General features: G+C 57.9%; 9 protein-coding genes across 9 annotated transcripts; 6 read left to right on the top strand and 3 right to left on the bottom strand.

The window, feature by feature from the left end:
• The first annotated feature begins 1,054 nt into the window (after positions 1 to 1,054).
• Positions 1,055 to 2,809, top strand: L226DRAFT_539166 (uncharacterized protein). The gene is made up of 4 exons (XM_067681635.1): positions 1,055 to 1,301; positions 1,351 to 2,122; positions 2,180 to 2,617; positions 2,688 to 2,809. Exons 1-3 carry the CDS (start codon positions 1,080 to 1,082, stop codon positions 2,608 to 2,610), a joined length of 1,425 nt encoding a protein of 474 aa, XP_067530703.1. The 5' UTR covers positions 1,055 to 1,079; the 3' UTR covers positions 2,611 to 2,617; positions 2,688 to 2,809.
• Positions 2,810 to 3,246: 437 nt separating this feature from the next.
• L226DRAFT_470630 (uncharacterized protein) lies at positions 3,247 to 3,932 on the bottom strand (the record flags this gene model as incomplete). The annotated part of the gene is made up of 2 exons (XM_067676320.1): positions 3,247 to 3,646; positions 3,724 to 3,932. 2 exons carry the CDS (start codon positions 3,930 to 3,932, stop codon positions 3,247 to 3,249), a joined length of 609 nt encoding a protein of 202 aa, XP_067530704.1.
• A 1,004-nt stretch (positions 3,933 to 4,936) lies between these two features.
• L226DRAFT_616370 (uncharacterized protein) lies at positions 4,937 to 6,499 on the top strand. Its single transcript, XM_067686899.1, has 4 exons — positions 4,937 to 4,998; positions 5,052 to 5,831; positions 5,895 to 6,322; positions 6,398 to 6,499. The coding sequence occupies exons 1-3, from the start codon at positions 4,956 to 4,958 to the stop codon at positions 6,293 to 6,295; spliced, it is 1,224 nt and encodes a 407-aa protein (XP_067530705.1). The 5' UTR covers positions 4,937 to 4,955; the 3' UTR covers positions 6,296 to 6,322; positions 6,398 to 6,499.
• A 974-nt stretch (positions 6,500 to 7,473) lies between these two features.
• On the top strand, positions 7,474 to 8,704 carry L226DRAFT_257930 (uncharacterized protein). Its single transcript, XM_067673338.1, has 2 exons — positions 7,474 to 7,558; positions 7,620 to 8,704. Exon 2 carries the CDS (start codon positions 7,821 to 7,823, stop codon positions 8,538 to 8,540), a length of 720 nt encoding a protein of 239 aa, XP_067530706.1. The 5' UTR covers positions 7,474 to 7,558; positions 7,620 to 7,820; the 3' UTR covers positions 8,541 to 8,704.
• Positions 8,705 to 10,548: 1,844 nt separating this feature from the next.
• L226DRAFT_258100 (uncharacterized protein) lies at positions 10,549 to 11,476 on the bottom strand. Its single transcript, XM_067673339.1, has one exon. It carries the CDS (start codon positions 11,332 to 11,334, stop codon positions 10,630 to 10,632), a length of 705 nt encoding a protein of 234 aa, XP_067530707.1. The 5' UTR covers positions 11,335 to 11,476; the 3' UTR covers positions 10,549 to 10,629.
• L226DRAFT_595384 (glycosyltransferase family 15 protein) lies at positions 11,389 to 15,598 on the bottom strand (the record flags this gene model as incomplete). The annotated part of the gene is made up of 8 exons (XM_067685633.1): positions 15,101 to 15,598; positions 14,725 to 15,047; positions 12,578 to 12,758; positions 12,313 to 12,439; positions 12,011 to 12,166; positions 11,823 to 11,923; positions 11,526 to 11,697; positions 11,389 to 11,438 (listed from the first exon to the last, which is right to left on the bottom strand). Exons 1-8 carry the CDS (start codon positions 15,155 to 15,157, stop codon positions 11,389 to 11,391), a joined length of 1,167 nt encoding a protein of 388 aa, XP_067530708.1. The 5' UTR covers positions 15,158 to 15,598.
• Positions 15,599 to 18,005: 2,407 nt separating this feature from the next.
• L226DRAFT_258152 (uncharacterized protein) lies at positions 18,006 to 19,221 on the top strand. The gene is made up of 2 exons (XM_067673340.1): positions 18,006 to 18,125; positions 18,187 to 19,221. The coding sequence occupies exon 2, from the start codon at positions 18,356 to 18,358 to the stop codon at positions 19,112 to 19,114; it is 759 nt and encodes a 252-aa protein (XP_067530709.1). The 5' UTR covers positions 18,006 to 18,125; positions 18,187 to 18,355; the 3' UTR covers positions 19,115 to 19,221.
• A 106-nt stretch (positions 19,222 to 19,327) lies between these two features.
• L226DRAFT_575042 (uncharacterized protein) lies at positions 19,328 to 20,178 on the top strand (the record flags this gene model as incomplete). Its single annotated transcript, XM_067685141.1, has 3 exons — positions 19,328 to 19,603; positions 19,764 to 19,874; positions 20,080 to 20,178. 3 exons carry the CDS (start codon positions 19,328 to 19,330, stop codon positions 20,176 to 20,178), a joined length of 486 nt encoding a protein of 161 aa, XP_067530710.1.
• A 1,306-nt stretch (positions 20,179 to 21,484) lies between these two features.
• Positions 21,485 to 22,098, top strand: L226DRAFT_562990 (uncharacterized protein; the record flags this gene model as incomplete). Its single annotated transcript, XM_067683534.1, has 3 exons — positions 21,485 to 21,745; positions 21,822 to 21,929; positions 21,961 to 22,098. Exons 1-3 carry the CDS (start codon positions 21,530 to 21,532, stop codon positions 22,096 to 22,098), a joined length of 462 nt encoding a protein of 153 aa, XP_067530711.1. The 5' UTR covers positions 21,485 to 21,529.
• Between the last annotated feature and the right edge of the window lie 331 nt (positions 22,099 to 22,429).

Genomic DNA, 22,429 nt, shown 5'->3' on the forward strand with positions numbered 1-22,429 from the left:
GTTCTCCAGTTGATCATTGACTTGCTGCCGAATTTGCGGACATTGGATCTGAATTCCGTTACCATCCCTCAACCTTCCGATGCCGAACTCACCCTGCCTATGCCCCGCACACATCGTCTCGTGTCGTTCCAGTGGGCCAGATGTGATGCTACCTCCAGCACGTTGTATCTCGTTCTGGCGCACTTCACATCTATCGCAAGTCTCGTGCTCAAAGACCGTAGCCGCTCAGGCCGCTACCTCCGAATCTGCAAGTCTCTTCGGAAGCTCGTCCCGAGTCACCTAGCCGTCGAACACATATCCTATACAACCTTCCCGACGTCAGTTCTATCCGACCTTGTTCGTGGTTCACGCATGGCGACCACTGTAGAGTCCATCGAGATCGTGAGCACGGCGGGGATCTCGTTGGAAATGCTGGGTGATGTGCTTCTGGCGGTCACCTCGTTGCGGCACCTCCACCTGCGCTCAAGATCATTCATGCTCTGGTGGGACGATAGGAGTCGTGGTACGTAACAGTGAATCTCACACTGCGTCGACTGCGTGCTCATGCATGTCTTTCAGATATCAAACTCGCGCAGTGCACCTCGTTGGAGACTGTGCAATTTACTCTGCACAGCGAGGAACCTACGCAGGAGAACGTGGAATTCTGGCTGCTCCAGTGGCTCACTGGCATTCGGTATCTCCCTCCATCCCTTCGCGCAGTACGTTTCAGGGTGTATGGGCTCCCAAAACTATGGCGTCTTGCCTCGTCTTCGACCGATCTCGAGGACGAATTCTGGCCCGAAATCAATCGGAGGGTCCTAGACCTGCCTCCGCATACTCGCCTGGAGGTCGTATCGGCGGTCGATGTGCCGGCGGAGCGACCGCTGGCACACGACGACATCGTCGCGGCACGCATGTTTATACGGGCCCGTCTACCCCGCCTCGTCGAGCAAGGCAGACTTTCGGTCTTCGAAGACCAGTAGACGACAAACCCGTTCTTTGAAGGGGAGAATTATGTGGATGTTTGAAATCTGATTATGAGTTTATAGTGGCCTAGCTGAACATGCGCCCTCTAGGACCGTCTGTGAACCTGTGCCTGAATGGGCGATCACACTGCGACTCCGAGTCTTTACGCAGTACACTCTGTACCTGGGCCTCTGATGCAGAGATGCGTCTCGATGCATGACATAATCTGTTCTGATGACGTGTCAAACACGGAGAACTTATTATGTTGCGTGGCGCTCAATGAATCGCGACTCAGCGGACCGCCACCCTCCCACCATCTCCAGTCCAGGACAGCGCAACCCCGAATATACGAGCAGGTAGGGAAATATTCGAACACTGCCACAACGACCCTGACGATGTGGACAGGAAGTCCCGATGAGCACCCCGAGCCTTCCCTACGACGTGTGGGATATAGTCTTCGAACACTCTGAAGGCGACAAACGCACACTCATGCACTGCTCTCTCGTTTGCGAGACATGGGCTTCCCTCAGCCAGCGTCGCTTGTTCACAACCTTGACATATTCCCGACGATCCGTCGGTACACCCAGGCTCTTCGCGCAATTCCTCGCCTCGACACCCAGGATTGCTGCCCATGTTCGAAGTCTCACTATCAGCAAGCGTGGAGAAGACGTGACTATTGACACACTCACATCCATGATACACCTGCTTCCCAATCTCCGCGTCTTGCACCTACGTCTCCTCGCCATCGTCGACACATATGACGTGAAGGGACCTGATTCTCTTCCCCAGGGCCATACCCATCGTCTCACATCGTTCAAGTGGTGGGACTGCGCCGCCACGGACAGGGCACTATATACCCTCCTAGGTTGCTTCTCCTCGATCACGCATCTCGAGCTCAGCAACTCGAACCCCGTACGCCGCGGCCTCATTTGCTTGCCGGGCGTGCCACCAGATGCCATACCCTCTCACTTGTCCGTCGAGCGACTGTCCGTCAGGGACTTCCCGATGACGATCGTCTCCTCCCTCGTCCGACGGTCGCGCATGTCAACTAGGTTGAACTCCGCGGAGTTCCTGACTTCTCAAGACGTCCAGGAACAGCTGGGGGCGATGCTCTGCACAATCACCTCCCTGCGGCACTTCCAGCTCTTGTGGAGAAGGGGCACAGACAAAGTACAGCGTGAGTTGCCTTATTTGCATAACGCTTTCGATTGCTCATGAACGCGCCCCCGGCTAGATCTGGGACGTCTCCGACTGGCCCAATGCACGTCTCTGGTGACCCTCCACTTCACGCTGCTCGGCGTAACCTTCGTCACTCAGGGGGCCGGGGCGTGGCTGCTCCAGATTCTCGATCAGGTTGCCCCGCACCTCCCTCGTTCCTTGCGCGTCATGCGTTTGGGGCTGGTCGTGCCCCGAAAATGGAGTGTGATGGAAGCCTCATCAGCCTCGGAAAATGTCATCAATATCTGGGCCGCCGACAACACCTGGGCTGAGATTGATCGGAGGCTTCTCAACTTCCCGTCGTGGGCGCGCTTAGAATTCGTATCAGCCGCTGCTCCTTACGAACCATTCGAGCGCGAAGACGTCCACGCCGTGAGGGCGTATATGCGGGACCGTCTTCCAGGAGTTGCTGGGCAGGGCTGGGTATCACTATTCGAGGATATCTAGGCGACTGGTACGTCGCCCATGAAAGCCTCGCGTTGGAGATATTCGCTGATATCTTTGCACATCGTCAAATAAACAAGCTCAGCTCTACAACCATACCCAGCCCGATCGACTGTCAAGACGGGCCTTGGACGAGAAATTACAATGGCGGTTGGTAGATGAATACTGGGGGGAACGAGTACTCATTTTTATCTCGATCGGATATACACTACAGCAAGGTAGCGTGCAGAGTAGAGTCTGAGTTACCACTGTCGTGCTTTACATCTAGTATATGCTCAAGGCGCGGCAGAACTGGTGGACTTACATGATCCACACGTTTCGTCCGCCGGATGATCGACCCACTGTCAACCACAAGATCAAGAAAGGCGGGATTTCGAGGGATCAGCGGCTCTTCACGAACGTGCACTTACTGACACAGTTGCGAGACCCTCCGAGAGACATTGTACAAGTTCTTGTGAGCCTGTTGACTTCAGGTAAAAGCCAGCATCGAGAGACGAAAGATATCACGATACAAAATATCATTGAGCCAGGGCAAAAGAGCGACAAGGAGCGACAAGGAGCGACAGGAGAGCAAAGGTCAGGTACATACGACACGAGGCAAAGGCTCGGTCTAAGAGCGCATGTCTACCTCGTCCAGACTCAACTGCTCACTGCATTTACATGAGACTGGTGTTGGAGCAGGTAGACGTGTTGCTCGTATGCGAGAGCAATAGCATGACGCATCCTTTGACGAGTCGTTTCCATCTGGTACGGGGTGTAGCTGTCGTAGTTCATGGCAATGCACATTTGCCGAAGCCACTGTTCGAGCAAGGTGCGCGTCCACTTGACTTTGCGCTGCTGGTGGCCGAGTCGAAGAATGCTCGCGATGTCGTAAGGGTCGTGCTTCTCATAGCGCACGAGCTTGAGCGCGACAGCCCACCCCCAGGACACACCCACAAGCACAAGCATACCATTTTTCGACTTGAAGATTGTGTTCTTCTCCACATTGTTCGGGGACAGAGCGTCATAGGAGATCGGGTCAAAGGGTTTCCCAAATGTACTGCGGTGGAGATGGGGTGAGTCAGTTAGGCGCCTCTTGGTGGCACAAAGCGACGGCGGACATGAATGGGGACGTACTCTCTTGAGATGGGGAGCGCGACGTCCGCGCAAGCATTCATCCAATCTGTACCGAGACCCCAGGCTTGCGCGGTGGCCTTGATGCAAGTTCTGAGGCGTGGACCGGCGTCGGAGAGGCTGCGCGCCTTCCACTCCGCTTCAAATGAGCGGTGGATGTAGTCGATGTCGCGGGTCATATCGCGGCACGCAAGTTGCCGATGAAGAACCATCACTACTCCGCCGTGCACGACCAAGCGTACGGTGTCCCGGAAGTAGGTTGCAAGGCGAATAGAAAGGTCGTTCAGGCATCGAGGAGGAGGTCCCGCGTCAGGTTGACCTCGTTGCGTTCTGGCACAGGCACAGCGGCGGGTATCCTGTATGACATCGTTTTGGAGGCGTAATGGATGTGATAGAGACAGGTAGGTGCGAAGGGATAGTGTACAGGGTCATGCGATGCCTTTTATAAGGGACGACTTGTCTTGTCTTCCGACGCCTCAGTCCTGGCGACCAAAGCTCGCCCGAGTCGCCCCGTTGAGGCGCCCGACGCCCCGTTGCTGGCAGTGGTACCGCCCATGTGGCGAGGAGAGGCGAGCCTTAGGAGATGCGAGTGCATACTCCACCATCGATTGTCAACATCATACCGATGTAATCACTTCACGTCCTCCACTACAGAGGAGTCGCGCCTGGAGTGAGCCGCCACAAGACCGTTCTTCACCGTATCGACGGTCTCGGAGTTCGTCGTCGAGGCCATCCGGTTTCGGCAGGCCTCCACGTGAACCATACTGCTGGCGGGCACGCACGCAGAGTCGCGCATCTGTGCACCGGAGTGTGGCGACAGTACCCCACTTGCTGATAAATCTGCAGAGATGGAGTTCTGAAGTAGTTGACAGCTTAAGCTTGAGTACTCACCGAGGCTGCACCATAATCAATGAGATCCTAAGTTATTCATATCCAGACTCGCGTAGGTTGCTGCAACATGCGAGGTTCTTGCAGTCGGTGCGTGCGTGAGCGCTCAGTCGTAGAGAGACTATATTGCAGAGCTCACGACTATTGTTGACAGCGAAGGATCGCGGTAGCTTGCTGATACGAATATATTCATGGGACAAGCAAAGATCGAGGAGGAGACGAGAGAGCCTTCTGAAGTTGTTCAAGCGCTGCCACGTGGAGACGGCGTCTCGGATCTCTCCAACAAGTTCCGAATTGATACACTGTTTGAGTGCATCATCACGATTTCAGATATCCTCCACCTGGCAATGGATTTTCAGGAAGCGGTCCCGAGAGTTCTGAACTTCGCAGGTGAGTCTAGGTTATAGCCAAAAAGATTGGTGACTGAGGATCTGCTCACTTAGATCAGTGTGCATCTGTCTCTTCACAATTCCCCGTTGAGGTTTGGGACATCGTGCTTGATCACTTGCACGACGCTCCAGCCGTCTTGAAGCAATGCTCTGTAGTTTGCAAGAGATGGACTCGTACGAGCCAATACCACCTCTTCACCACCCTGGTCTGCCATTCCCGCTCAACTACTACACCCAAAGCTCTCGCGAGGTTCCTGTCGACGAAGCCGCATATTGCGCGGCATGTTCTACGTTTGATACTGTTGAATCGCGACGACTTGTCCATGGAGGTCCTCCGATCGATGGTCCTCGCTCTCCCCACCCTGCGTTCTCTCTTTTTCCGGTCTGTGATTATCACGGATTCGCTCGAATTGGAGGAATCGGTGGACGCGCAAATACATCCCCCATCGAGGGTGCTCGAGGAGTTGACGTTCATGAACTGCGCCGCCACCGATAACACACTGTATCTCATCCTGGGCCTCTTCTCCTCCATCGATCACCTCATGCTCGACGACAGGTCTGATGGTCTCGTCTACAACCAGCCCGCGCATCTCGTCCCTCGACATCTTGCCATTACAAAATTTGGGATGATTTCAGTGTCAATCGCGCTGGTCGCTACGCTCGTCCGCGGTTCTCGCATGGCAGAGACCACGACAGCCGTCCGGATCACAGGCTTTGGGAAGGGGTCGGATAGCCCGGAGGCACTCGGAGAGGTGCTACAATCTCTTTCGTGCCTGCGGAGTGCGCAACTATTCCCGGTACAGGTGAACGGGCAGGAGATCTTGGATTACCCACGTGAGTTGAGCCGGTCGGTACGGATGCAGTTCGCTGACCGTGACGGTTCCTGGTCTCCTGCAGACAACTTGTGGGCGCGGCTTGGGATCGCGCGCTGCAAGTCCCTCCAGGCCGTCGAGCTCCCTATCGCGTCCATGCACCACGCAAACGACATGTGTATTTGGCTCAAGCACTGGTTCAGCATCGTCCCGTACCTTCCGGCGTCCATTCGTGAGATGCAGTTCGCCATCGTCACATTTCCGGAGGTGCCCGTGGTTGGCTCGGTGCCGGTCGCAGAACTGTGGGAGACACTGGACAGGGCGATCATGGAGACGATGCCGGCGCAGATTCGTGTTGAGATCGCGCACAGAACAATGCTTCCGTCGCACCTCCCGCCGGCACACGAACGCGAAGCTATGAAGACATTTGTGTTCCAAGGTCTACCTGAGACGGCGAAGTCGGGCAGGCTCTCCGTTGTCATATAGCCCGTATGCAGAGACCTACTATGGTATGTGAGTGTTCGGAATTCTCTAACCTGTTTGTCTGGCACATGGCTAGGCTTGGCTCACCTTCGCACCGCTTCTCAGATAGACGTGCCACTGTCCTTCCCGAAGGCTGCATGTATGAGGTCTCTATCTTGAATTATCAGGCGGGCACGTCCGCCGTAGCTGTGCGGTTCTCTCATGAGCATTTGCTATGCATGCGATCGACCGCTTTCCGCACATCTTTCAAGCCACGCGGTAGGACGAGTCTTGACTTGTGGAGAACAATTGGCGACGCCTACCAAGTCTTCGATCCTTGATAACTTTTTTGCCGCTGTCTCCAGTTTTGTTCGTTCATGTAGCGTGAATGTTGTGCCAGGTCGGCCCTCGGAGGAGAAGCCAAACGGGAGCTGGCACGCGTCTTGACGCGTTATGTCACGCGTTCGTCACATCACTGTATCACGTTCGTGGCCTCCTCCTTCCTCCGATTCCATCTCAAGCTGCAGTGAGCTCGTGCGCCCTGATCACCTCTCGTTCCTTTATCTCTGATGCTTGTATCTATGCGCTTTACGATGTCTACATGCATCGTCCAGGACCCGGCATTAAGCGGCGACGACTTGAGCCCGCTGATAAATTCAAGAGCTCAGCTCGGTGAGGATCGACACGGTGGGCCATGGACAATTTGGTAGGGGTACACGAAGAGATGCGATACGCTGTGATGACATTGGAGCTGTACTGGTGAGCCCGAGATCTTTTGACGCACTTTCGATTCGACGTCAAGACCCCCGGACTCGCCACACTGCAGGTGCCACCTGGCATAGTTCTCCCGACACTGGACAGACCACGAGCGAAGCAGCTGCTCATGATAGTGGAAGACGCTACCTGCTTGGACGGAGAGTGATGGAGCACCTTCATGCGTACACACGGGATCGCACCCACTTTGTGCTTTCATGGTGCACTTTTCAACACAACGCCTCTATTATCCCTGACTAACGGTATTACCTTTTCAGTGCCGACAATATCGCCCGACAAAGCGGAGGCATCAATTCGAGTTTAATATTGCTGCGGCAGGCCCATGTACGATGAACAATAGGGTCAAGTGCCTTGGTCATTGTGCTTGCCGGCGCATGCGTCGCGCGCATCGCTTATTTACACCGCCGCCCCACGCTCCGTGTTCAACTTCTCTGCATCCCCGCTCATCTTCAACATCGTCAGCGTAGTCTGTGGTTGGCCTTCGTTACTCGTAATTGCATCGTGAAGCCTGATGTACGTATGCACTCTCCCTGTCTCTCTGCCATGCGCATAAAGATCTGACTCGTATCCACAGGAGTGTTGGTACTACGAAGGGCACGCTGGAAGCAGGCGTGAATCTGGCCCTTGCAGGTAAGCATTATCCGATAATCCTCGACACAGAACTGAAGGTGCACCTCCCGGGCCAGGAAGTTACAGCGGTGCCGTCCTCTCGCAACCACCCGCGGAAATATGCGACCTGGTACTGGACCACCTGCACAACGATCGAGCTACTCTGATGCAGTGCGCTCTCGTATGCAAGGCCTGGACGCATAGGAGCCAGCATCATCTTTTCACTCGCCTGACCTACCACTCCCGTATAACCAGGTCGCCTAGGGACTTCGCAGAGTTTCTTTTGACCAGGCCGAATATCGCGGGGCACGTCCTGTCTCTCGAGATACTGGACAGGATGAGTTTGTCCCTGGCCATCGTCCGGTTGATCATTCTCGCCCTCCCGCATCTCCGGACGCTGCTCTTCCGAGCTGCCATGATCTCCAGCGCGGACGATGCGGACATAGCGCTGGGCCAGCGTCCAAATCCTCGCACCGAGGCGATCAAGAAGCTGACGTTCATGAACTGCATGGCCGCCTGCGACACGCTGTACTCCATTCTCGGGATCTTCCCCGCCATCGGAACCCTAGTCCTGGACGACAGGTGCGGAGGTCTGATCCACTGCCAGCCTGCGTCGCCTGCAATACGTGACCTTGCTATCGAGAGGATCGAGACAAGCTCCGTGTCGAACTCGTTGCTCGCTGCGCTCGTCCACGGGTCGCGCATGGAAGAGACCATCACGTCGGCCAAAATCATAGCCATAGGCAAGGAGTCGGACACGCCGGAAGAACTCGGGGAGGCGCTGCAAAGCATGACCTCTCTGCGGACCTTGCAGCTCCTCCCACTTGGCCTCGACCTCACCTCAGCGTCGAATTCGACTCGTAAGTTCTGTCTTTTTGTCTTTTGATTTCTGCTCCGCCGGCGGTCGGCAGTTGGGAGGGGAGCAAGGACGTGAACTGACCGTTCCGGCGGCGCGTCTTATTCACAGGCAGCTTCTGGGATCGCCTCGGGCTCGCTCGTCTCAAGTCCCTCGAAGTCCTCGAACTACCGCTCGTCCTATTCAACTCGTGCAACCTCCTCGACTTGTGCATCGGGCTCAACTACTGGAACGGCGCTGTCCCGCATCTGCCGCCCTCCCTCCAGCAGCTGCACCTCGCCGTGCACGCCTTCCCCAGGGACCCCGTCACTGACACTGACTCTGAGGAGGAGGAGATGGCGGGCTTCTGGGCCGACCATGGGATGGACGAGCCGCTGTCGAATGTACCGCCGCATATCCGCATCAAGATCAAGCTCGATATCATGTTTGGAATGCAGCCGCCTGTTCAGGAGCGCGATGCGGTCAAGGCGTTCATGTACAAGTGTCTACCTGAGATGGCTCAGTCGGGGAGGCTCGCCGTGTTTGAGTAGATTGGCAATCATGTACGACGAGTGGGTTGTCTCAGCCCGCATCGCGCAGACTGTGGCTGTATCTTTATTGTGCATCTATAATGCCAGTACTGGTACGATCACTCAAGTCCCGCGAAATCTCGGACACCATGTTCCACATCCTCGTTATTAATATCTCCTCGTTACCGTCAATAGTACGCCAGTGCAACAACAGCGAAGAGGTCGATGCCACTGAGAGTCACCACTCGTCGTACGTTCGACAGGGATGGACCTCCGACTCAAATACGGCGATCCGATGTGTCCCTACCTAACGAGCGGTTCGGCCGGCGATCACCTGAAATGACGCGGGGTATGAGCTTGGCTGAACAGAGAGTCAGAGTTGTGCTGTACTTGCGAGATTCCGGGAAACACCATCGCCGCCAGATGCGTCTCAATATATTTACTCGCAGAGGTTGCATATCTTGCGATGGTTGCCAACGTGCCGGGTGGCCGGGTCCAGCCGAGCACAAACACACCCGTGAGGGGATGTAGCCATTCGAGATGTTGACGCGCTACCTCTCCCTCTCTCTCCTCGACCTTGGCCCGAGCGGAGAAGTCGTCACCGTGCTATTGCTGTTGTACGCGCGCGATCGCGCGACCACACACCCTCTGCACAGGAACGAGTTGCCTCCCGGAGCGTCTGTGCGACCGGGCACTTAAGGCTTCACGAGCAGAGTATCTACAGCCGTCAGCATAGAAGGAGAAGAACAACTTGAAGAACACCAAGTTCACCGCGTACGAGATCCGGTGTGCGGGCGCGACGCACGAGACCTGTGCGGTGATCTAGGAGGACGAGAACGGTGACGTATCGAATTGCGAAGCTGCTCAAGACATTGCGAGATCCGCACTGCCAGTAAGGAGGACTGCGACGATTCGGACAGGGTAAGGCGCACTGACATCCTACGGCAGATGCAGCCGCTCGTTTCGACCCGCCCCGGGGAGTATCACAGCCGGCGAGACAAAGAATCCGTCCCGCAACATGCCGCGTGTTGTGAAGTTTGTATTCTGGAGGAAGGTACAGTACGATCCAGTCACCAGTGGTCGGTGCTCAGTAGCAGGTGAGGAGTCCATATTTTGTCCTTGGACCTTCTGCCTCTCGTTTCATCATCGATATCGTAGACGGCTCAATTGCCCATAGTTTACTAGAAGTTCCTCAGCCGTACGACGTACGTACGTACATCCACCGGGACCGTGACTTGCAGCTAGCACGCAATCAGCCCGGTCTTGCTCTAGATGTCTCGTTCTGTTCTCTTCTGATGAAACGTCGGCCTGAAATCGACTAGCCTTCAGACTCCAGTTCGAGTGTGGGTATTTTGCATCGTGTGTGAGGCTACTGTACCCTGCCTGTCCCATCAGCAAAATCTCCAAGTATGGACTCGCAATGCCTAGTGAACTTGATCTTGCAACCATATTTCTCACTTCTCCCCCCCCTCCCCCGGGGAGCCTAACCCAAGTACCTCATCTCTCATCTCTCATCTCTCATCTCTCATCTCTCATCTGCGCCAAGCCTTCGCCCACACACCTCCAACGCCTCCGAGTCGGTCCCAGCGGAGAGCAAAAAGGGGAATAACTTAAGCGAACAGAGGTACAAAACGATCGTCTACGTATGTATGTATGCATGTAGGTAGGTATGGCTGGTATGCGAGGTGGGTGAGTCGTACTATGTGTGTATGTATGTAGTAGGCGGACGATGGGCGATAGACGATGGGACGATGACGACGACGGGGACGAGGACACACATACGTAGAGTAGATTCCGACGAACGACGAACGACAAGGGACGAGCGACGAGCGACGGTCAAGGTCAAAGTCGGGCCCGCGAGCCAGGTCAGTCCGAGTCGCGGGCGCAAGTACGTGTACATATGCGCGGCGTATGTATGGTGTGTACGTAGTGCGCTTGGTGTGTGTAAATGGCATCGTGTGCGTGGTGTGGTGTGATGCGGGCAGGCGGACGAGCAGGCGGGGGATGTGGGATGGAGATGGAGATGGGATGGACCAAGTTATACTTGATAGTGATGCTACAGCGTCCATGAGCGCGTAGTTTTCCTGCTCGTCGGATGGTTGATCGTCGAGAGCCAAATCGTCGGTCGATGTCGATGTCGTTGTCGGCATCGGGGTGTCGGCATCGGCGGTGGATGCATAGAAGGGAACGCAGAGACAGAGACCTGCACGAGAACCGGGAACCGGAGGAGCGGGTGAGGCAGAGGCGGAGGCGGAGGCGGAGGCGGAGGCGGAGGCGGGAGGGCACGGCAGTGCGCGGTGCGCATGCCATAACATGAAGTATAATGAGGGAACCTCCTGACGTGGGGCGACTCCTCAGGCCTTCAGGCCTCAATCCCAGATGCGGTCCCACTGCCGCATACACGAGTAGCCGTCATAATCTGCAAGTTACATGGTCAGCTCAGTCCACACGCATACAAACAACCACACACGGCTCCAGACTCAAACAGATGGCAGATAGCACTCACCAAAACTCCGCTTCGGATCGCACCCGCACCTCCCGCGCGCCCACGCGCCCTCGCCCTTCGGACAGTGCGTGTACGGGTTATGCTCGTACCCGATCTCGTCGAAAAAGTGGATCTGCTCCTTGCTCTGGAACAGCGCCGCTGCGATGCTGTGTACTGGCGCGTCGCCCCAGCGCTGCAGTTATGCGTTGGGCAAAGGTCAGCATTCGCAGGCGTGATGGGGAAGAGGAGAGGAGAGGAGAGGAGAGGAGAGGAGAGGGAGAGGGAGAGGGAGAGGGAGAGGGGAGAGGGGGGACGCACCTCGTAGTAAAACCCGCCCTTCCGGTCAAGGAACTCAAAGAACTTGGAGTACGCCTCGCCCCTCCAAAACTCCATATTCGCGATCTCAAAGTTGCTCCAGACTGCGCGCGGGCGAGGTCAGCTCGACAAGAAGTTCAGCCGCCAGCGTCACAGCATGGCGCAAAACGAAAGGAGAAGAGGCAACGCACAGTGACACAGGTTGTACGAATTCCCGCCATCGTCGGACATGTACCCCATGGCATTATCGCGCGCGATGTACTCCGGGTGCGCGCGCACAAACTCCTTCACGCCGTCCCACAGCGTCGGGATCGTCGCCCGGAACTCGTACATCGTGATCGTGAACGCTGTCCCAGGCCCCACAGTCAGCTCGCTTTGCTCTTTGCGCTTGACTCTACCGCTATACATGTACGAGTACACGCACACGGGAGTCGGGAGTTGGGGAACGGGATGGGGGATGGGGAAGATAGGGAGGATGGAGAGGGGGACGCACCGTACGTCTTGTTATGGTCCTCCATGAACAGGAACGGGTCAAAGTCGATGTCGCAGTGGAAGTGCACGTCCGGCTCGACGCGCCAGTACCACTTGTACTGCTCGAGCAGCGGGTGGCGGTAGAAGAACTGTATGCGCGTGCGTGGTCAGCGTCCGCGTCCCTCGTGTCTGATCTGACTCATCTGTCATCTGCAGAGGGGATGCAGAGAGGAGGGAAGGGGGGAAAGAGGAAAGGAGAAAGGAGAAAGGAAGAGAGCGACACGCACCCCAGAGTTGAACCGACACATATTCCTATAGCTCACGCTCCCGCCGTAGATGATATTATCCGCGACCATCTTCTCGCGCCCCGCTTTAGCGCGGTCCTCGTCGATCCAGTCGGGCTGGTACCAGTGCTCGCGCGGGACGAGCCCAAAGGTGACCTCGCCGTTGATCACGTTGCTCACGCGCCTGTGAAGAGAAGTAAGAGGTTAGCGCACGGCGTTCTGGCATGGGAGGCAAGTAGCGTGGAATATGAGAGGGCTCCCGGGATCCGGGATGTCCATGATTGTTGTGGGCGTCGTAGGAGGGAAAGAGGTGTGAGGGAAAGAGCCGGGAGCGACGAATGCATGCAAATTATCAATATTGCTTGTAGTCCTCACAGCAGAAACAAACCAAACCGGAATCGAACGGGGGGAGCTCGAGACGCTGCAGTGAGACAGACGATGCGGAAACGCAAGGACGTAGTCTCGCGGACGTGGCTCGCGTGGCTTGTCCAAGGATGGCAAGTTAAGCGCCATCCCCGGCCATCCCGCCGTACGTGTACCTTAGTTTGGCAAGAACAGTGCCGATAACGCGTCGCCTCTGTCACCCTTGTCTTTCAGCGCCATCAGAGGGTCCCCCGGCAAGCAAACATGTCATCGGGACGCGTCTGCGTCCCCTCTCCCTCTCCCCCCCGCCGCAATCTCAGACCGCAGACCGCAGACCGCAGACCGCAGACCGCCCACGCGCCTTCTCGACTCTCGACTCTCGACTCTTCGCATGCTGTACGAAGACAGACGAGGAGACGCGCGCGCGTCATTCGCAATTCGCAACTCGCAGCCCACAGGACGCACGGTCGTTGTGCAAGTGGTCGCCTCGCCGGTCTCACTCCGGAGAGCCTCGACGAGAACGAGACCCGTCCTGACTTCTGATTTCTGATAACACGCCTCCCCAAGGGCCCCCATCGGCATCCTCCACCCTCCCGAACTGCTCTTCCGCGCAAAGTGAGCGCTCCACAGCCAGCGTGCAGGCGTGTGGCGTGCAGGCGTGTGGGGGTGCGCCAACAACGAATGCCATCAGCGTACGAGTGAGTGTACGACGGACGCGCCTGTGCAAGGAACCGCAAACCGCAGCGGGAACTGAGGCCTGAGGCTGCTCCAGACGGCGCGGTCCTCCAGACACAGACACAGACCCGAGCTCCTGAATCGCGCATCCTCACAGGGAACCGGTCACGCTCTGGCTACGAACGGCCTCTGCTCGTAGGGTTGCCGCTTGAGGCGGGGAGATGAGTGGGGCTGGCTTGGGCGACGAAGGAGGATACATATGCAGCGACCCGAGCCTCGCATGCGCATAACCGCCAACCGCCGCCATGCGCGTTCGGATGCGTTGGCACTTGGCCACTTGGGACTGGAGCCTCAGAAGGACACAATGCGTGATGCGTCGGCTCTCTGAGTCTGAGCACCCGGGCCGCAGATGCAGGCAGGATGGCAAGAACGTAGGGTATACGTTATAGGATGGTGATGGTGGTGGTGCGGCTCTCAGAGGTTAGAGGGTAACGCGTCTCCTCGTCCTTCTCGACCCTGACACCCTGACACTCTGACGCCTTGTCTGTCATCACATCGCGGTTTTACAGCGCTGTCAGAAGGCCCCGAGACGAGACGATGGTGCAAGACGCGTCCTCCTGGGCATCATCCTGCAGAGTATACAGTATACTTGTACTGAGTCTCCCCCGCGCCGGCGGTCGCACCCCCAGAACCAAAGGCAAGCCCGCCACCTCGCACGCTTGCACAAACCATCCTCAGAGAGAACGAGAGCACGGAGATGCGACAGATCCAAATCCGCGTCCTCTTCCTTCCACCGCGGCGCCCTTGCAGAAGCGCGTACGCATACGGCTCTGCTCGCCATGCGCCACATTCACATGTCGGCACTGGAGCATCAAGGAAGGACGCGCTGCGCAAGAAGCGTCGGGTAGATGTGAGGGGAGCGATGGGAGGACGTCACCGGCTACGGTCGACAACATGTTGCGATGCTGCGTGTGTGTGTGCTGTGTGCACAACGACAAACGCGGCAGAGAATGAACGAGGGAAGAGCGCGAGAGCTCCGCGAAGGAAGGGCGGAGCAGATGAATGGGAAAGAAACACGACGACGAGAACCGAAGGAACGGAAACACACTCACGTCTTGAACTCGTCCGAGAACGGCTCCTCGTTCAAGAACACCCACGGGTATCCAAACTTTTTGTTGAACCTGTCCTCGAGCCTGCGGACGCTGCGGACGGCGTTGTCGACGTCGGCATTGCGGGCGAGCATGAGGAGGGTGGCGTTGGCGCGGCGGCTGAGGAGGGTGTCGGGGAGGGCGGAGGCGGAGTCGGGGACATAGTACTCGTCTGGGACTTGGTCGTGGGAGGAGGAGCCCCAGGAGAGCTGGGAGGCGATGTGCTTGAGCGAGGTGGCGCGGCTGTAGTCTTCGTGTGTGAAGCTCAGGATCGAGTGCAGGCCGATCTGCGAGTGTGTGAGCGTGCGCGGGGTGTACAAGAAGTCTTGGGGGGACTGACGATGATCACGATGACGAGGAGGACGTAGCGCGTCGTGGTCGTAAGCTTGAGCGGCATGCTCGGCGGAGTCGGGCCGATGACGTCGGCGCGGCGGTCGGCGGTCGTATACAGCGAGCAGCAAGGTGAGCGGAGAGAGAGAGAGTCGGTGGTCGTCGTCGTTGGGATTGAGAGGGCTAAGTAGTCGCGAATGGAGGGGCAGCGCTGGGCTGTCAACGAGCGACGCCCAATGGAGCATCCAATCGCCCATCAAATTCTCCGCAGCGAGGCCCCACTCCTCTCTCTCTGCGCTGCGCAATCCCCGACGTGTGCCCTTTTTGGCCGTGTCCCGCCCGACCATCGCTCTCCCCCCTGTCCTCACGATCGTCTACAGTCTGCGCTCGCTCAGTCGCTCGACGTCGCCCTGCGCTGCCCGACGCCCACCGCAGGCCACAGCATCCGGGCAGGGCGGTTGCGTCATCACCTGCATTCTTGCCTCCGAGTCCGAGTCCGAGATCGAGATAGCGTTTCTCTCAGGAACGTGCGCCCAGCCCAGATCCCCCTCGATCCTCCCTCGCTCCCCGTTTCCCCGCCCAGCAAACCACACCTCCCATCGCCAACTTCCCACTCATTCCCGTCCCCGCCCTACCTATCGCGAACTCCTCAACGGCGCCAAAAGTGAGCTCAGGTCCCGGACCGGGAGATGGTATCGCCGCCCACGGCGACGGCGACACGTTTCAAATGCTCACCGTTGATCCAAGCCCGGCGATCCCTCACCTCTGTCCCCTTATTTCCTCCATTGCTGCATCCTCCTAGTCGGTCATTGTGAACACGGATACCCGGTACGGCCCGATCCCGAGCGGTAGCTGTAACGCGACTGCAAGCGCCGGGCACCTCTCTCATCAATACTTCTCTACTGCGAGTCTGCAGCTGCGACTCGTGAACCGGACCCCCCAACATCGATCGTTGTAGCTTCGGGCTTGGAGTCGCTACTCGCCGTCCTCGTACGCAACGCCGGCAGCGGCACATGCTCGTCGACTCCGAAACGTCAATATCCCAGCTCGCAATATACTTACTAGTACTCTGAAAGCCAGGAGATCCTGGCCCCCGCCTCAAGCTGTCCCGTACCCTCAAACGATCTTGACATTTAGCTCTTTGGACGACTGCCATACTCAGCCACGCTCACTGGCAGGACCCGCACCCACGGTCTAGTCTAGCACTCTGCTCTACCGCAGCAGCAGCAGCCCACCGTCACTGCTCCCCCCTCGCCATCGCCGGTGATCCCAGCCCTGTCACCGGTACCGGCAATTGGCTAGTCCATGGGCCGGCCAACATTAGCCTCAGGACCCCCGACAATTTACAAAAGCCCGTGTGCGTGTCGTATTCTCGAGTACATTCAGATCCGAACCTAATGTCAGTGCTTAACAACTATACAGGCTACCGCAGCCCCTCCCGTCCCCCGCCCAATCGAAAGAAAAAAAAAATTGAGTCCCTGACCCGCCTTCCGCGGCCGGGTTGCCCACCGTGCGTCACAGCCTGCACGGAGCACTGAGAGCGGCGAGCGTTCAGGATTTCAGGCGTTCAGGCGTTCACGCGTTCACTGCGGCAGGCGATCAGACCTCAGACACGGGCACGGACGAGTGTCCCCGCCCGCGTCCCCGCATCCCGCACTCCGCGCACCAACATGCACGAAGCCCGAAGCCCGAAGCCCGAAGCTCGAAACAGCGCCATCGTGCAACGTGCACACGTCACGGCTCACTTCAAGTAAGTTAACGTTCACCATGACTATCTGTAGCCGTTGCCGGTCGGCTCGGGCACCGAGCACCGAGCACCGAGCACTGAGCACCGAGCACCGAGCGATTCCTGAGTTCCGAGTCGTGACGCGTGAGGCCCGAGCGTATACCTCAGCTGGGTCACTCAGATGCCAGTTCGCAGTGGGCCTCTGGCTAGCCGTTGCATGCCATGCCATCACGCTTTACTCTAGGTCTCACTCTCGGACCAAGGCGTAGCAGCTAACCTGCCAGCGTGAAGGCGAGTGAGAGGACGAGAGACGAGAGAGCCTGAGGCCTGAGGACGGGGTCCGATTTTGAGCAACGAGCGACGCTGAGCTTGCTACTTCAGTGGCCAGCCGGGTCGGGCGTAGGAAGCCTGGGAGGGTACTCACTAGCTGCTCATTACGCACAGGCCCATACCTAGGCGGTAGATGCGAGTCGGAGTCGCGCAGGCTGCATAGAGGTATCTTGTCTGGGACGTGGTCGGCAGGCTTGAAGCCACCAGCGGCGGCACCTCACTAGCTCAATGGCTGTATGCTCATTCTTGTACGGTGCAGGGATTCCCCCATGGTTATCCTGGATCCAGGCCAAGAAACAGCGAACGGCTCGCGTACTGTCGTCAGCGTCACGCAGATCACGTCTCACGTAGCACGTAGCGCGTACCGCAGGTCATGCGTTATGCGGTTCCTCCCCGGAGGTCTCAAGTTCAGCCCCTCCCCCCCCCTTTCGCACTGTAGCACGTTGCACGTTGCACGTACGTCCCGATCATCTCTTCGCTCCAGCAATGGGCAATGGGCCTAGGATTACACATCTTTCGCAGGATAATGAGTATGGTTGTGTACTCGGCATCCTCGGGATGTGGCAGCAGCATACCAGCGGCAGAAGTCGCACCCGGCTGGGACTAGGACTCGGAGGAGGCTTGTGCCTGCGCGTACTAATGCAGGACACTAGATCTGGCTCAAGTTGAGGGTCGGGGCCAGCCCGAGCACGGTGAGTCCCTTCTACTCAGTCGTGTACGTCAGAGTACAGCACCGAACTTAGCTGACGAGTAAGCAGGCTCGGGCTGGAGATGGACGGGCTCGGACCGGGCGGAGGGCGAGAATCATGGTTAGTTACCGCAGTTTGAGTTGCATCCTCCAGGACACCCGGAGAGGACCAGTGAGCCTGCGCTCTTGACGGTCTCGGGTCTCGGTCTCAAATGACGTCCTCCGAGTACTGTACTAGGCTGAATCTGGCGTACGGCGTATGGCGCACGGCATCCCTATTAGCCTTACGTGGTGAGTTCATTCCCGATGCCAGTGACTCTCATGCGTCCCACGAAGCCTGACGAGTCACGAGTGCAGGCAAGCAGATGAAGGGCGGACCTGGCGGAGACACGCTTACCGCAGTCGACTAGGAGCCGACTCGCCCTCCTCTCTCAGGCCGATATCAGTAGACCGTATATGCAGACGTTGCTCGCTGGCAGCTCCAGAGCCAATGTCGCGCACGCGCAAGTTGTTTTTGGCCAATGTTATCCCCCGGGGACAAGCCTCACCGCCGTCCTCAGTGTTCAACGGAGGTTACGACATATACACCATATCGACCCCGCGTCTACCGCAGCATCCCACCGAGCGCCCTCCTACTACCCCGGATAGGAGGAACCCACAAAGTTCGAAGCCGCGCTGCATTGCTTTCCGAGTCCCGCTCCCACTCCGTCTTCTGTGTCCGTGTCGCAAGACGACTGCGCATGATGCATCGAGGCCGCCGCGGAACGCAACTTGAAGGCCCTCAGGCTCCAGCGCCCTGGTTCCAGTGCCGTGACTGCTCCGCGTCACCCACCCTACCGCTGCACCCGAGTCCCCATCGGGTCCGGGGCTGCAGCACGCCTCGGGATCGAGATCATCGTGATTGGATATCGATCACTTGTCACTTGTACTTTCAAGAATCAGGATCCCAAGCCCAGCACCATCGTACTAGTCCTCGATGGGCGTACGCACGGGAGGCAGCTCAGGCGTCTTGCGGCCTACCGCAGACACTTGGTCATGGAGTCTCCCAGTGCTACCGCCGTCCGCAGCGTGGAAGCTACGTCTCTGAGCGAATCCGCTTTGCAGCACCCCGCGGCCCCGATTGTGCGCGCCCCGGGCTGTGGCTCGTCGCGTCCAGCAGCAGCAGCAGCAGCACACAGCACGACTGCAGCTCCCCGGGCTGGGATAGTGACTGCTGGTCCCACCCGCATACACCATACGCTTATGCGTGCGCTTGTGCTCAGTGTGAGCCCCGGCGCTGAGCTGAGCGGGACGAGCCCCTCGACTCGGAGCTGCAGCAAGCCTCGGAGTGATATAAGACTCGCGGGCTGCGGCCACTGGTTCCCCCATTCCTAGCCAACGCCAACGCCTGCTCCCCTCCTCTCCTCTCCTCGCTTGCCAATTATCGCTTCTCGCTTCTCGCACCGCATCTCCATCCACACATCCACAACATCCTTCACAACAACACAACTTCAATGGCACACCAGCACCCGAACAACCACCCCGTCCCTCCACAAGCACATGCACAAGTACATGCGCAGGGCGCACCCGCGCGCCCGCCCGACGCGCCGCGCCTCGCGGGAGAGGCGCGCCTGCTGGTGTTCGTGCACCACTCGGTGCCGGACGCGCCCATGCAGGAGCCGTACGGGGACAACCGCCGGCTCGCGGCGCTCGGGCGGAGGTGGCTCAAGGCGGCGTACGTGGCCGCGGTCGCGGAGAAGCGGCGGGATCTGGCGGGCGGTGCGTTGCAGGTGGGTATTTGCGTCTTGCGTCTGTGCGATGTTCTTGAACGGTGAAAGGAGATATTTTGAGTGGAACTTGTAACTTGAGGATATGCGAGATGGATGCGGGATGCGGGATGCGGGATACGGGCACTGACACTGACACTGACACTGACACGAAGTTTGGCAGGGCTATGTGGACAACACGTTTGCCGGGTTCGTCGACCGCTGGGTGACCGTGTACGGGTGGCGCCAGCAGCTGTATGGGACGCCGGCCGGGGCGGATTTGAACGCTCCCCAGGTGAGTGGGCTGGCTAGCCAGGCTTGCTGTTGGTCGGGGGATGCTGACTGCCTTTGCTCTACTTTTGCTTTTGCTTTTGCTTTTGCTTTTGCTTTTGCTTGGCTTGGGCTTTTCGCCCTCCGACTCGTGCTGGTTGGATTTCTCCCCTGTGCCTCTCGTCACTCGTGGCACGTCGGACTCGAACTTGGGTCTACCGGCCGGGCAGGAGACGCTCCTGATCTTCGAGACGTACGCGGGCGCGGTCGTCGCGCAGAAGGACCTCGGGCATCAGGCATTGATGGAATGGATTGCGTCGCTGGTGTAACACTGGCACGCCATCAGGCCTCAAACCTCAGGCCTCAGGGACGCCGAGGGTGCTCATAGACTCAGTTATGTTTCTTGTTTTTGCTTACGTCCGCGCTCGGCCTTTCCGTGCTATGATTTATTGCTACTACTGCTTTGTTATGTTATGTTAGTGTACCAGGAACGTAATGGCATGGACTCGAACCTACCGATAATGACCCCGGGGGAGACGCGGAGGTGCGTATTAGTTGTACACCGGTACCGCGACTCGGACCACTCACCTGGGACACGTCGCAGTGTGAGTGAAGACAAACTACAATGCAATGCCTGCCGCTTGTGTCGCAGCCTGCTCCCACGTCAATCCGAAGGACCGTAGCGGCGGCACACTGGCACGAGGACAGAAGGTGAGCACAGCCTCCCGCAGTGTGTGGTTTGCAGCAGCCAAGCCGCCCGTTATCGCTGCGTCGCAGGGGGGTCAATATTGATGGTGAAGAGTGAAGAACCCCGGTATCAGTCGTGGAAAGACTGAATACTAGTGTCGCCGCAGGGGGCCTGCGACGTTTGCAGTAGCATGCTGCAACTGCAGGAGTCACATACACACGAGGCGATCGGCGGTGTATGCGGGTGCTGTTTTGTCCGCGAGTACTAGTCCGACATGATTAGTGGCTTTGTATATGAAGTTGAGAACCCATCGCACCGGCCGCCGAGACCAGGATCGTGTGCAGCAAGTCGGCAGCCCATCGAGTCACCAACACAGGAATAGTACCGCCAGCTTGTAGTGCGGCAGGAGTGTCTGTGGCGCTGCACAGTAGCAGTAGCAGCAGCCTTGCTGCAGCATGGAGTCACTACAGTATGAGAGGTTTCTGCGGTAGATGCTCGGACGGTCAGTTGTCTCCGGATCCGAGCTTCGATTGAGTGCGAATCATGGGCTCGCCTCAGGTACCTCGTTCACCTCGATCCCGCTATGTCCGAGTCCCTGCATTCGTGCCTTGGACACCTTAAATGCCCGCCGGAATGGGGTTGTTAGATGAACGGCGTCCGTCCGAGCAGAACCAGGTACCAGCCAGCAGGTGTCAAATGTCCTGCAGGCAAGCAGCCACTCGTTCAATGCAGCAGCAAAGTTGATGGACGGATGCGCAGCCGACGGAAGTGGCGACATCGACGCAGGAATGGCTCCGCAGTCCCAGGCTGCAAGCGGTATGCGTATGTTGTAAATGGCAGGCAGCGACCTAGGATACTGCAGGATGTTCTTGGGAGGGGGATATAAGTCTCGAAGTGCTCTGAGGGCCAGAGTCCCCAAACCGACCTCTTCGTCGCAACCTCCACCACCACACAGACCTCTTCCTCGCCCGGTCTCTTGAACATACACACCAATGGCCATCCCCCTTACTCCCGCCGCTCCCCAGCTCACCCAGGATGCCCACCTCATCGTCTTTGTCCACCACAGCGCGCAGCAGATCGCTCCGCAGAACCACCCCGTCTTCGGGGACTGCAACCGCCTTGCGCAACTCGGGCGACCCATGCTCGAGGCGGCGTACATGGACGCCATGCGCCAGCGGTTCCCGAACCTGCACGGGGACGTGTTTGCGGTAAGTCATGTTTGCGTTGGGGGTCGCCAGGGAGGAGAGACAGACAGACACTGACCTCTCGGGTTTGGGTGAACAGCAATACGTCAACGGGGAATACCCGAACTTCGTCGCCCGTTGGGTCACGGCGTACGGATGGCGCGGCATGATGCGCCGTCCTCCGAACGTCAACTTGAACGACCAGCATGTGGGTTAATTTATGTTGTACTTGCCCCAAGGCTGTCGCTGACGGTGCGCCCGTGATGCAGGAGACCTTGAGAATATTCGAGACGTACGCCGGCGCAGTCGTCGCTCAGCAAGCGAATGGGCAGGCCGTTTTGTTCGAATGGATCCAGAGGCTCGTCAACATGCCGTAGAATCGAGCTGCCTTCGACGGAAGGATATATAGAGGGGCAACGGATGGAGAGACGGCGTAGGAGATGAGGAGCTCCCCGTTTGCCCCGGCATGGAACGTTCTCACTTTGCTCGTGTCTTGCTTTCTTGCTATCGTGCTATCGTGCTCTTGTATATGCTGTCTGCTATCGCGCTGTTCTGGATATGATACACCTGCATAATCGATGTGCATGGTCTTGCAATACGCGTGAAACGACCGCATACTCGGATAAGCGCAAACGGGGGCACTCGGAGGGCAATCTTGTCATTGGGAGTCAACTGCGTTAACAGTGCGAGCGATGAGATGAACGCTTA

Source organism: Lentinus tigrinus, assembly GCF_003813185.1.
Source record: "Lentinus tigrinus ALCF2SS1-7 unplaced genomic scaffold L226scaffold_40, whole genome shotgun sequence".
NCBI lineage: Eukaryota > Fungi > Basidiomycota > Agaricomycetes > Polyporales > Polyporaceae > Lentinus > Lentinus tigrinus.

Excerpts from the sequence above, each read along its gene's own strand:
- L226DRAFT_539166 (XM_067681635.1), top strand. The coding sequence starts at position 1,080 with ATGGGCGATCACACTGCGACTCCGAGTCTTTACGCAGTACACTCTGTA. Across the intron at positions 1,302-1,350 it reads AACCCCGAATATACGAGCAG|GAAGTCCCGATGAGCACCCC; the intron begins GTAGGGAAATAT and ends CGATGTGGACAG. Across the intron at positions 2,123-2,179 it reads GGGCACAGACAAAGTACAGC|ATCTGGGACGTCTCCGACTG; the intron begins GTGAGTTGCCTT and ends GCCCCCGGCTAG.
- L226DRAFT_616370 (XM_067686899.1), top strand. The coding sequence starts at position 4,956 with ATGGATTTTCAGGAAGCGGTCCCGAGAGTTCTGAACTTCGCAG. Across the intron at positions 4,999-5,051 it reads GAGAGTTCTGAACTTCGCAG|ATCAGTGTGCATCTGTCTCT; the intron begins GTGAGTCTAGGT and ends CTGCTCACTTAG. Across the intron at positions 5,832-5,894 it reads GGAGATCTTGGATTACCCAC|ACAACTTGTGGGCGCGGCTT; the intron begins GTGAGTTGAGCC and ends GGTCTCCTGCAG.
- L226DRAFT_257930 (XM_067673338.1), top strand. The coding sequence starts at position 7,821 with ATGCAGTGCGCTCTCGTATGCAAGGCCTGGACGCATAGGAGCCAGCAT.
- L226DRAFT_258100 (XM_067673339.1), bottom strand. The coding sequence starts at position 11,334 with ATGTTATGGCATGCGCACCGCGCACTGCCGTGCCCTCCCGCCTCCGCC.
- L226DRAFT_258152 (XM_067673340.1), top strand. The coding sequence starts at position 18,356 with ATGTTATCCCCCGGGGACAAGCCTCACCGCCGTCCTCAGTGTTCAACG.